General features: G+C 37.6%; 1 protein-coding gene across 6 annotated transcripts in view; it reads right to left on the bottom strand.

Annotated features, from left to right (window-relative positions):
• Positions 1-3239: 3239 nt before the first annotated feature.
• Positions 3240-13197, bottom strand: part of LOC111513245 (purine nucleoside phosphorylase) — a 49917-nt gene continuing 39959 nt past the window's right edge. For 3 of the 6 annotated variants that reach the window (XM_074178805.1, XM_023169414.2, XM_023169416.2), the window contains exons 2-3: positions 8679-8791; positions 3240-4099 (exon numbers count right to left, since the gene is read on the bottom strand). In XM_074178805.1, the coding sequence (XP_074034906.1) occupies positions 3339-4099; positions 8679-8791 (874 nt within the window). In that variant the 3' untranslated portion in view covers positions 3240-3338. The remainder of the gene's footprint in view (positions 4100-8678; positions 8792-13197) is intronic. The other 3 variants (XM_074178807.1, XM_023169415.2, XM_023169417.2) reach the window with 1 other exon arrangement.

Here is a 13197-nt window from a genome sequence, read left to right as displayed (position 1 = left end):
TCGGAGCGGAATTCAGGAGACAAGCGTGTGCAACACGCTGAATTCTGCTCTTCCATTCAACTCCTTTACAATATACAAAACTTAAAGTATTCATCAAACATATAATGTACAAAAAATTATAGTGCCTATGTAGTAAGAGAGAGAAAAAAAATAAAAGGAATAAAAGAGGGGGAAATCAAATTTCTTACAGAATGACTTGAATTTTTGCATTTTATGCGAGACTTTAGTTGCACGATATCTGTTTTATATAGCCAGTTACGAGCCTATAGCTTGAAAAGTGGCAGTTTCAATTTTTTTAGGTATGTGGGAAGACTATTGTAATGAGTGTAGATAGAAAAACTGAACGATATCTCGAACAGTGCTGTGCTGTGGTGGGGGGCAGTTATTGTATTTTTGTGTCGGATATTCACTTCATGTTCATTTTCACGAAATCGAACTTTATCATAAAGATACTGCGGTGATTTGTTGATGATTATATTGTGAAATGAGGTTAGATATTGCAATAAAAAATGATTCTTCATTGAGAGCCATTGCGACTGAGAAAGCTTATGAGAAATATGCTGGAACTTACGGATGCCATAAATGTAGCGTAAACAGGAATTTTGGACTTTTTGTATCCTGCACAAATCTAGACAATCCAAATAGGGAAAATATACAGGTGAACTGTGGAAGGATGAGAGTCTGGTGTAAATTGGTTTTGTCTGAATATTTAAGTATGCTCGGTGAGGTTAAATTAAACTTAAGTTCGCGTAAGCTCTCTGGATATATACTTACAATTTTTGCGGACTACGTACAATTTTTGCGCATTGTACATACAATTTTTGCGGAAAATGTACAATTTTTGCGAACTACGTACATTTGATTAGCGATTTTTTTAAATTTCATGTTGGTACAACTTGTTAAATCTAGGAAGTGACTTCAAAGACTCGGCTCAGGACCTCTCCTAAGATGCGCTTCGTTAGGAGACTGTGTGAGAAAGAGAGAGAGATATATAATTCTCAAGTCTCGTCTTAGTTTTGACAAGTTGTACACTCGTCTCGAACATATGTCCACAGTTTCAGCTGTTAAACATGTTCAGTTTGTTGGTGAGAAGCATAAATATTTGAAATGTTGACAGTGGCATACAGTGATTGTACTCTGAGTTTGATAAACAAATGTTGACAAGTGGTGTAAGCTTTTCACAGAAGGTCAAGAAGTCGTGAATGACGATGCTCGCCCTGGACACTCCAGCCCATCAACAACCGATGAAAATGTTGAGAAAGTGAATAAAATTGTTATGAAGAATTGTCGAGTCACTATTAGAGAAGTTGGCATGAGCCAACCGATATGCAGACATATCGGTTGGCTCATGCCATGCAATTTTTTCGAAAATTTTGGGTATGAAGCGTGTGGCAGCGAATTTTGTTCCAAAATTGACGAATTTTGACCAAAAAAAACCGTTGCATGGGCATTGTTCAGGAATTGTTTGATGACGTTAACGGCTTAAAAGGGTCATAACTGGTGACGAATCATGGGTATATGGTTATGGCATCGAAACCAAAGTCCAATCGTCCCAATGGAAGAGCCAATACCAAAAAAGCACGCCAAGTTGGATCAAATGTAAGGTTTTGCTCACCATTTTCTTCGATTACCGTGGTGCAGTGCATCATGAGTTCTTGTACAGTCAATAAGAAGTATTATATCGAAATTATGCGCCGCTTGCGAGAAGCAATACGAAGAAAACGTCCGGTATTGTGGAAAAACAATTCACGGCTTAAGGTCTCTGCCCACTATACCGTACCAAACCATGACCGTAAACGTACCGGCACATGCTAAAAAATATTCTTTCATACAATTTATATGAACCAACGCCCACTAGACCGTTCCGTCACCGGCCCGGCACGTAGCGTGGCATGCACGTGCCATCACAGTATTCGAGTCGAGAATATTTTGCCAGTGCTGATACGCAACGTGCATGGCACGTGACGTTGCTAAACCGTAGGTCTCCGGCAGCGAAACGGTGTATAAACGGGTTTTAAATAATTTTCAATTTATTCAGCAACACATTCCATTGAAATGTAGACATTTGAAAATACTGAAAAAAGTTTTCCTCATCATCAACTAAATGTCTAAATAATGCTTAATATTCTCTTTCACTTTCTCGTTCTCTTAAGAGTCGTGAATTCAATAGCATCGGGTCTTTTTTTGAGTTTCTGCTTCTTCATCGTCCAAAATAATAGCTACCAATGCCAATTGTCGAACAGATAATCTCATAACCATATTCGTTCTTCGTGGTTAACTCTTCTACACGTTCACACTACACTGATGAGGAAGCCGGAATAACATACAATACTTCACATTACCTACAGTTGTTCAAGTATCTAACGGTCATCATACCCGTATGATACGGTCATTATACGTGTTGCTTAGAATACAGTTGATCCATTGCAGCGGGCAAGGTAGACCGTGTCTTATACGGTCCTAGCACGGCCATGGCTGGTACGGTATAGTGGGCAGAGACTTTTATGCATCACGATAATGCACCTGCTTACTCATCATTGCTTGCTCGTGATTTTTTGGCCCAAAATAACACCGTAATCATGCCTCAACCACCGTATTCACCAGATTTGTTACCCTTCGTTTTTTTCTGTTCCCAAGTTTGAAGAGACCCATGATAGACCGGCGTTTTGAGACGATTGAAGAGATAAAAACCGAATCGCCGAAAGAGCTCAAGGATATACCAAAAAGTATATTTCAAAACTGCTTCGGGGATTGGAAAAAACGCTGGCACAAGTGTATTATATCTGAGGGGGACTACTTTGAAAGGGACAAAATAGAAATTCACCTAATTATTTTAACAGACGTCGTAATGTAATATAGTGTTCGTTTCATTTGAAAAAATCAGAAAAGTTTGTTTTCCAGTTTCGATTCATCCAGTATTAGAAGAATAATTTAGTCTAGTTATTACTCGATAATGAAAAGAATATTCTAAATACCTTCATAACTAATCAGATGAAGGATTTTGGATGAATGAAATTAGGTGAACTCTTGACTCTTTTTGAATCTTTCATTTGATAGATTATTTAGTATTTACTACGCCGTCGTAGAATTTTACCAAATCAGAAGAAAACTTTTGTCTAATTTAACCAGGTCTTACCATTTCCGAAATAGGAATAGCGGACTCTGATAAAAAACTGTAGGTGAGTAAATTTCAATATTTTTATATCAACACCATCTTCCACATACTTTGTTACTATTGATGAATGTAATCGTTTATTGAAAAAAAAAATTAAATAAAACGAATAAGTACAAAGTATAAATAAAAAATTAGACATATTTTTTGAGATTACTCAGTTGCTTCATTCATTCTTCGTTTTGGCTATATGTTCTACTATTCTCTGAACGAATTTCCCAAGTACATTTTCCCTCATCTTCCCCACATCGATAACCTCTTCATGGTTGGGATTATCTCGACATTCATAATCGGTAATACACTCATTCGTGATCAAACTGAAAGCCAAAACAGTCATATTGCAGTGTATGGCTGTTATAACTTCATGAACAGTAGACATTCCAACTGTATCAGCTCCAAGCATCTTGAGCATATTCAGTTCAGCAACAGTTTCAAAATTCGGTCCACCAAGACAAGTGTATACTCCTTCGTGGATGTTATCTCCCAAACCAACTTCTTTGGCTATGTTTTTGGCCTCCTTGATGAGGTCTTTGTCGTAGGCTTGATTCATTGGCGGAAACCTAGGACCAAATCTCTCATCGTTGGGTCCTTGGAGAGGATTATTTCCTGCGAATCCCATAAGGTTGATGTGGTCTTTCACCAACATAACATCTCCTACTCTGAAGTTGGGGTTCAAACCTCCAGCCGCGTTAGTAGCTATCAGGTGGTTGGCTCCGAGTAGCTTCATGACTCTCACAGGCATAGCACACTTCCAAAGGGGATAGCCTTCATAGTAATGAAAGCGACCTTTCATGCATACCACTGGAACATTTGACAAATAGCCAAATACTAGAGCTCCAGCATGGCCTTTGACGGTGCTTCGTGGAAAGTTAGGTATGTCTTCGTAGGGAATCACAATTTTGTCCTGAAGACTATCAGCAAGAGACCCTGTAAAAATAAAACAGAAATACAATTATTTTGGATATAAATCATAATGAAAGCATAATATATTTACACGACATTTGACGAGTTAGCCTATTACAGCCCAAAATACTCTCGACAATTTCCACGGTCATGCAGTGTTGAGAGACAAATGTCTGTTGAAGCTTACAGTTCACCAGACCGCTTCAAGCAATCCAATTTTGTACTTATGTCTTACATACGTAGCCTAAGCTTTTTGAACAACCTAGGTCATTATGTTATTGACCTAGTCCTCAAGGAATGGTCTATCCCTGTGTATCTTAAGACAAGGATACTGTATTTTCTAAAGAGAATATTGAGTAAGTAAGAGCTGCCATCTCCGAAGACGGCATTTATGAGATCTACGAAGAACTTAACCTCGAATAACGAAGATGAACAAGGCTGCCCGATAAGATCAGTTGCAAAGCCAAGCTTTGCCGACGAGATTCATCTTCTGCCTTTCACTGCAGGTTTTACTGCAAAGCAACTAGTTGAAAACCAGAGCTCAACACCAGATACGGATGTTTCGACCCGTCATCAGTAGTACCACTGACTTAGCACCACTGTTAACTATGCCGGGTAGAAAGAGCAACCTCAACGAAGTCCTGTCATCGTATTTAATAAATGCAATAACGAACTTGCACCAGTGTTTTGTGTACAGAGATTAGTTCTTGTTGGAACATTGTTCTAGTTCAATGGATACCATAAAGTACAAGAAAATTCTTGCGAATAACTATAAATCAGTTGATCATCTATCAATGACGTAGCAAATCATAAAAAAATGTTGATCAACTTATTCTCAAATATTTGGAATATCCATCGATGTATTGAGCAATAACTGGTATGTATTCTGTAAATGAAGATCTACAGGCTACCTACCTCAATATATTATCCACTATTGGTATAGCGCAATCTCCAACAAACCGTTTCAAATCTCAATGATGTTCTGCAAAAAAATTGTTTGGGGTAACATGAACCATCAGAATGTCAGGGCACACAATTCCGCTAATTGCATTGATTGATTTGTTGGGAGCAAAATTGGATACCAATATGTTTCGATAAGATAACGTTACTGGAACATGGAACACCAAAGTCTCAGTAACATGAAACACTATTTCGAACGAGAAATTTGTAGACACCTTAATAATTTTTAATGCTTTATGTACCTGAACATACTCTGATACTACTACATTCTATTCAAAAAAATATTCACTTGATTGGAGACTTAGACTTCCCATGCAACTTTAATAACCTGAGGACTGCCCCTGCAGGAAAGCGCCCTTACTTGAGCACCTCCACGGAGGGAATCCCAAGAAGTTGAAGAAGCCGCGCAACGACAGTAATGTCTCTGCACCTTCTAAAACCTTCACGAAGGCCGTCGTGAGACACCTCAAGGTTGCCAAAGAGAGTGTGTGTTCGGCGAGTCTTGGCCTTCATCTGGCCACCTTCCTCGAAAGGACAGGATGGACGATGACCTAGAAGGACAACTCCTCGGGAGGATGTACAATGGGTCACATGTGGTCTGAGTGCTATGGGTCTACACTCACCCCCCCTACTCTACAGATACAGAACCTGTCGACTCCAAAAGAATGTGGAGACCTTCCTCTATTCCATAGATATTTTCATTGGAAGTGTTCGATAACTCAGCCTTCTTGATTTCACCCATTCGAACAAAGGGGCACCCCGAGCAGGGTGAGATACAACCTTGAATCTTGAATAGCATTGGGATTAAAGTGCTAAATCGTGAAGAGTCATCTATTTATTTGTTCAATTTTACCTATTATTACTTCTCCACTTTCGAGACTAATTGTACACTGTGTTGTTAGTATTTAGCATTTGTTTCTACACAATGTAGTTTGATGCTTATTATAAAACCCACTTTTTGCTATCTTCCGTTATTTATTGGCATTCTTGACACTGAACTGACATTATATATTCTTGAATATACTCGTTGTCACCAATATAATGAGAATTAGTTAATCTACTATATAAAAATGGATGTTTGTTGGTTGGTTGGTTGGTTGGTGAGTGATAAACTTCTACATCGCTCAACTGATCGTGATGAAACTTGACAAGTATAAGTAATTTTTCATAGAGAAGGTTTTTATGCTATCAATTTTTCTGTAACTCGTCACCAGATGGCGCTGTAGAACAATTTTTTGAAAGCATTGTTCTATAACGCTGCGCACGCCTAACTAAGTTCGTTGATTCTGATTCTGTCAAAACATTGGAACAGCAGTGATACAGCAACATAGTACTAGTCTAATATATAAAAATGGATGTTTGTTTGTTGGTTGGTTGGCTGGTAAATGATAAACTTCTACATCGCTCAACCGATCGTGATAAAACTTGACATGTATAAGTAATTTTTCATAGAGAAGGTTTTTAGGCTATCAATTTTTCTGTAACTCGCCACTAGATGGCGCTTTAGAACAATTTTTTGAAAGCACTGTTCTATAAAGTTGCGCACGACTGAGTTGTCTCAAAACATTGGAACAGCAGCGATACAGCAACATAGTACTATTATTTTATAAAGATTGGTCACCTGCTATATAAGGAAAACCTAAGTTGCAGACAGAACAAAAAAGAGACAGACACAGTCCGATCCTAAATTATGCGAAAACGTCCAAGAAAGGAACTATACAGAAAAGATATATTTTTAGAAAACACTGCAGCCCATTAGTTGGGTTGCAGTGTTTTCTAAAGACTTGAAGTAATAGATTTTTCTTAAGCTTAGATTAAACGACACAACAGATTAGTTACAGTGCACCATATCAGTTAGCAGAATGTGTTTCAAAATCTTCATTTGATTTGATTCATTACAATCAGCATTACGTGGAGACGCAAGTTGGAGGTTTTAATATACCTCGGAATATCTTGAGTCGTTACTTATTTTTATACTTATAGAATAAGTATAAACAGAAGTTCCATAAACAGAAGTTTTAAAATCCTCATGTTCATGGTCACCCATATTTGGAATAACGCAATCGAGAAACATGGAGAGTCAAGAGCTGTTGCGCTTGATATTTCTAAGGACTTTGACCGTGTGTGGCATGACGGTTTGTTGGCCAAACTTCGATGCTACGGCTTGTTGGATCATTTCTGTGTATGGCTCTCCGGCTTCCTCAAAGAACGTTTTCTGCAAGGGGCCGTCGATGGATATCTCCCGAAAACAGTTACCATCAAAGCTGGTGTTCCTCAGGGACTCATATCGTCTCCAACCCTCTTTTTATTGCATATCAACGACGACTTACGAAAACTAGACAAGTGTACTGACGACAGCTCACTTGTCTCGTCATTCCATTTGGACTTGTGATGCACTGTTTGGAACCTTTGGTGTAGTAGTGAATTTTACTGGAGTTTCTTCATAACACCAAACCGTTATTTTAACACCTCCATACGTGTTTCAATCATCAAGTGATCATCTTCATGAGGAAGATAACAGTTTGGTGTTGGGAAAAAACTCCAGTAATATTCATTCCATTTGGAGTCCAGTGATATGCGGATGCATATCTTCACCGGCAGCAGGAGGTTGCGTATATTTTAATGAGGATCTAGAGGTGATGTCGAATTGGGGTGAAAGTAAGCAGGTTCAATTCAATGCTACGAAAACCCAGTCATCGCTTTTCTCTAAAAAGATAAATGTCGCCGAACCGGATATAATAATGCCAGGACAGACAAATCTGCTTTCTGCTTAGATAAGTTTGTTGGGGATTAAAATGGACACCAATTTGTTTGGCACAATCATGTCGCTGGAATTGCAAAGGCTGCTTCTGAAAAGCTTGGAACACTGTTCCGAACCAGAAAACTGTACACACCTCAGCAACTTTTGATGCTTTATAAAGCTCAGATCAGAACTTCTTTGGAGAATTGTTCTCATATATGAAGATCCGCCCCTAAGCATACCCTGAAATTACTGGATTCTATCCAGAAAAGAGCCATCCGCCTGGTTGGAGACATGAACTTGCAACCTTGATAGTCTGGAACATCGAAGGAAGGTTGCAGATTTGACCCTTTTATAGATAGTTTCACGGTAAGCATTTAAGTGACTTGGTACACACTACTAACTACCTCCACCAGTGAGAAGTGGCTCTTGTGGGAACACTTCGGTGATTTGTAGCCATCCAGGCTGAAATGTGCGGCTCTGGAATTGTACCTGTGAATCATCTTCTGAAATATTCTCTAAAGCAGAAATTTATCAGCTTTAGTACTTTGTTTTGCTTCTAGTTATAAATCCAGCACTTCAAGCAATATTTGGCATATTGGTCGGTTTGATATTTGTTCTTAACTTCAGAGTCATTTATTGAAATTTGTATTATATGCAAAACAAAAAGAGGATTGACCAATAGCAATTATCATATTTTCGGTTTTAAAGTTCATTAATAAAAACAAATTCAATTCAAAATTGTTCTCCATGTATCAAAATAAGTATTTGTCGGAATAAGGCTGATGTAATTTTATGGGTTTTTCAAAATATTTTCATGTCGATTTTGAAACACATTTCCTACAAAATAAAAGCGTTGAGAAGAAAGAAGCAAGCAGGCTAAGAAAAAAAAGAGAAAAGAACCTTTATTCCAATACGCACCCATGCCGGATCCACATATTATTCCAACGACAGGACTGAAAGGCACCAGTTTTTTCAAGAATTCTGCAGTTGCTACCACGGACTCATAGGTATATCTGTGGAAAAACAATTATGAATGCAATTAAGAACGGTTCTGTTTTTCAATTTTGTGTCATGTTTATTGTGGTTTCTCGAAAATAATTTTCATCTGTGGAAAATATATTATTGTAAATCTTCCCCTAAATAGATTGTGACTTGGCCAAGATCGCGGTCAACTCGACCCGCGCCTCGCGATTGTTCCAGATGTCGCGTCGCTTCGATGTATTTCTAGTGAATTCCTTATCGGCTTCGAAATACTTCGATAACCATATAACGGGTGATTTTATAAGAGGTATAGGTTTTGTTTTTCAAAATAATACAAAAAATTTGAAAAAATTGATGAAATCCTTATTGGAATCGATAGAACCATCAATATAATTCAATGTTTGAAGATGATTTGATGCAAATGTTGTCCGCGGCTTCGTTTTAGATGGCCCATGCGCAAGGTACAATTTTAGCAGACTTGTCTCTAACATATCGACCGGTATTTCACGTATAAATGCTTCAATATTGGCTTCCAGAGCGTCAGTCGTTGCTGGTTTATCCCTGTAGACATGAGCCTTATCATGACCCAACGGGCCCCAAAGTGGGATAAACTGTTCACCGAAAGCGGTTCTAAATTGGGTCATTGTTTCGTGTACCGTGTGGCATGTGACACCGTCTTGTTGACACTACATGTCAGGCATGTCCAATTCTTTCATTTTGTGCAACAAAAAGTCATCAATTATCACACGGTAGCGCTTGCCATTCACAGTAACGTTCCGGTCATTGTCGTCTTTGAAGAAGTACGGCCCGATGATGCCATCGACCCATAATCCACACCAAACGGTGACTTTTTCGGGATGCATCGGTAGCTCTTGCAATGCTTGTGGCCGGTTTTCACTCCAAATGCGGCAATTTTGCTTGTTAACGTATCCATTCAACCAGAAATGAGCCTCGTCGCTGAACACAATTTTTCGATAAAAATTTGGATCTTTCTCCAACTTTGTCAGCGCCCATTCACCAAATGTTAGACGTTGTGGGAGGTCGTGTGGCTTCAATTCTTGCACCAGCTGTATCTTATAAGGTTTTACACCCAAATCCTTTCGCAAAATTTTCCACGTAGTGGAGTAACAGAGGCCCAATTGCTGCGAACGGCGGACATTCGACATTTCACGGTCATCACGAACACTGGCGGATACAGCCGCAATATTTTCTTCGGTTCTCACTCTACGTATGCGTGTTGGTGGTTTAATGTCCAATAATGTAAACTGGGTTCGAAATTCAGTGACAAACTTCTGAATAGCTCCCTCAGTAGGCCGACGAAACCGTCCATAAATTGAAAGAAGTGCACGATGCACTTTCTTCAACGAGCATGAATTTTGATAATAAAATTCAATAATTTGCAAGCGTTGTTCATTCGTAAGTCGATTCATGGTTAAATTATAGACCAAACTGAATAAGTTTGACAATGACACGATTCACGCGTGATCTGTCAAAAACAGTGTTGACAAAAAGATACCAGCAGAAAAATCACTTATTATAAATGGTACCCACACGCAGATCGAGAAGTCTAGGGAACAGTGCGGTGCGAAATGTTCCAATGATGCGGTATACATTTGGATATTAGTTTGAAGTTTAAGTGAAAGCGTTTGGTTGTATTGTCAGTGCAGCAGCATAATGAAGTTGAGTTTGATTGTATAGTGTACTAGTGTAGTCAATTATTGTCAAACCCACGGGAAAACGTAACAATATTATGAGTTTTCAAAATATTATCGATAAAAGACTCCGCAAAGGTTAGAAGTGTATATGAGTCCAATTCAATCATAAGACTAATTTAAGATACGGGGTGTTACCATAAAAATAACAGTAAAAGTTAAATATCACAACAGCACATGATATATGAGTAACACAGTTGAAGAAGGGACAACAACCTTCATAATGAGTATTTTGAAATTATAATTTTTATCCTGAATAATCCTGTAAGCTATAGAAAACGATTTTCAATTAAGAATTTTTTAGTGTTATTCTTGAATATTTCATAAGATTCAGACTTGGATTTGGCGGTTTATTGTAAAGTCTGACCGAATTATATAGTGGAGAATTTTCAAATTTTGTTGTTTTGTGAGAGTGTAATCTCAACATATTACTATAATTATGGGTAGCCGCATTCACCTCAAAATATTGTTTCTTATATAGGTTACACATTTTTGTGTATATATGCATGGAACTAATAACAAGTTTTTCCTTATGAATATAGGCTTGCAGCTATTACATAGGATATATCATATCTTGGGCAACAAATATTCTATTAAAATCTCTAACAGTCTAACGCGTCCTCATGAAATGATATTGAGACAAATATGTGGATATGCCATTGCAAATGGTTAAGAGGCTCTGTGTATCTACACATTATTTCATTTGTTTTATTGCAAAAAAGCTGAATTAAGTTTCTTGCAGACACTATCAATATATAGATCCCAATTAAGAGATTCATCTAATATAATTCCTATGAGGCTGCCGACTCCCTTGCAAAGGAGGGTGCTGCAAGCAGCCTCATCAGACCAGAACCTGTCATTAGTATCGCTTTAGGCTTTGCCAAACAAATATTGAACACCTGGATGACAAAAAGATTCATGAACTACTGGCAGAATCTTCCAGGATTGGCTTACTCCAAGGCGTTTATTCACCCTTCGAAGTTTGATACTAAACAGTTGTTGGACTACAGTAGGGATGAACTACGATGTCTAACAGGCCTTCTTACAGGTCACTGTCATTTGAATCCTCATATGCACAGACTCGGACTGTCGGAAGGCAGTATGTGTGTCGCCTCTGTTTGAAAAATGATGAAACAGCAGAGCATATACTTTGTGTCTGCCCCGCTGGGGACCGAATCAGGTTTTTAGAGTTCGACAGAGCCGTATTCTTACCATCTGACCTGAAAGACCACTCATCATAAAAACTAATCGGCTTTGTTATGAAGCTGGCTTTATTTTAGGTCGAGTGTGAAAAGGTGTGAGCCACAATGAACCCTTGCGGGTTGCGGTGGAGGTTTAAATAGACTTACTCACTTTAGACCTAACCTAATACAGTTCCTAAAAATTTTACGTCACGTCATCAGTAAGATCAATTTCCCTGGGATGTTATTTTTCCTATTATAAAATTTCATCGAGACAGATTTAGAGAAATTCATTATTAAATGATTGCGTTGGCACCATGAAGTGAATCTGTCAATAACTTTTTTAACCCTTTTTAGTATATCTTCCAGTGTCGCCCCTGTAATTGTCATTGTGGTATCATCTGGAAACAGTTATATAATAATTATCAATATATTGCCAGAGATCATTATCGAATATCACAAAAAGTAAAGGTCCCAATACTGATCCCTGAGGAACTCTTAATGTTACGTCATTTTCCTTGAACATGATATTGTTATATTTGACAGTCATACGACAACCACTGATATACAGTGCTTTTCAGATAAAAGTATCCACCTTTAATAACTTTTGTAATACTGGTATTTAGGAAAAATCCAAAAATACGTCAATTTATGTTGGAAGGGGCAAGCATTATGGCATATTTAAACTTACTGGAAAAGCCACCCCCTCTCCCCTAGCATCATCCCTTTTTTTTTAAATTACTTCTCATATTTTTTATGTAAAATTTGGATACTCCTCTTTGAGCTGATTTCAAAAATGTATAATACTTGTAGGTTAAAAGTGGTTAGTTTATGAGATAAACAATTTTTCTTTTAATAGCACAAATTTTACTTATTTTTTACTTTCATCTTATTTGCCTGTACTAAAATGGGTTGTACAACAGTTCAAACTCTTTAAACTGTTCAACTGTGCTATTTATTCTACTTCAAAAATCCAAACAACAAAAAACTCTACTTTTTATTAAAGTTTGACATTGTCAACTAGAATTTGTAGTCACTATTGATAGTGTACTTTGATACATTATTTATTTTGTTTTGCTGAAATGGTTTACTCTTAGCAAGAAAGAATTGAAATTGTAGGTTTATACTACCAAAATAATAATTGTGCAAGAGCTGCTGCTAGAATATTTAACGAATTACATGACGGAAGACATGCAACTCATAAGTATGTAATTCAACTGATGGAGAAATTTACCACAACAGGGTCTGTTTGCAATAAAGTGCATAAGCGAGAGGGACTCGTAAATAACGTAAATACTTGTAGGTTAAAGTGGTTAGTTTATGAGATAAACAATTTTTCTTTCAATAGCACAAATTTTACTTATTTTTTACTTTCACCTTATTTGCCTGTAATAAAATGGGTTGTACAACAGTTCAAACTCTTTAATCTTTTTAACTGTGCTATTTATTATGAAGTTACAATAAGTGTTCAAAATGAGTACCATTCACTTCCATACAATGGTATAATCTATTTTGAAATGCCTCTCTGACATTGCTTAATACGGC

This window comes from Leptinotarsa decemlineata, unplaced genomic scaffold (assembly GCF_025532065.1).
Source record: "Leptinotarsa decemlineata unplaced genomic scaffold, Ldec_3_MD MMD2_tig00004307_RagTag_RagTag, whole genome shotgun sequence".
Lineage (NCBI taxonomy): Eukaryota > Metazoa > Arthropoda > Insecta > Coleoptera > Chrysomelidae > Leptinotarsa > Leptinotarsa decemlineata.
Note: the sequence above shows the minus strand (reverse complement) of the source record. Positions and strands in the feature narration are given on the sequence as shown.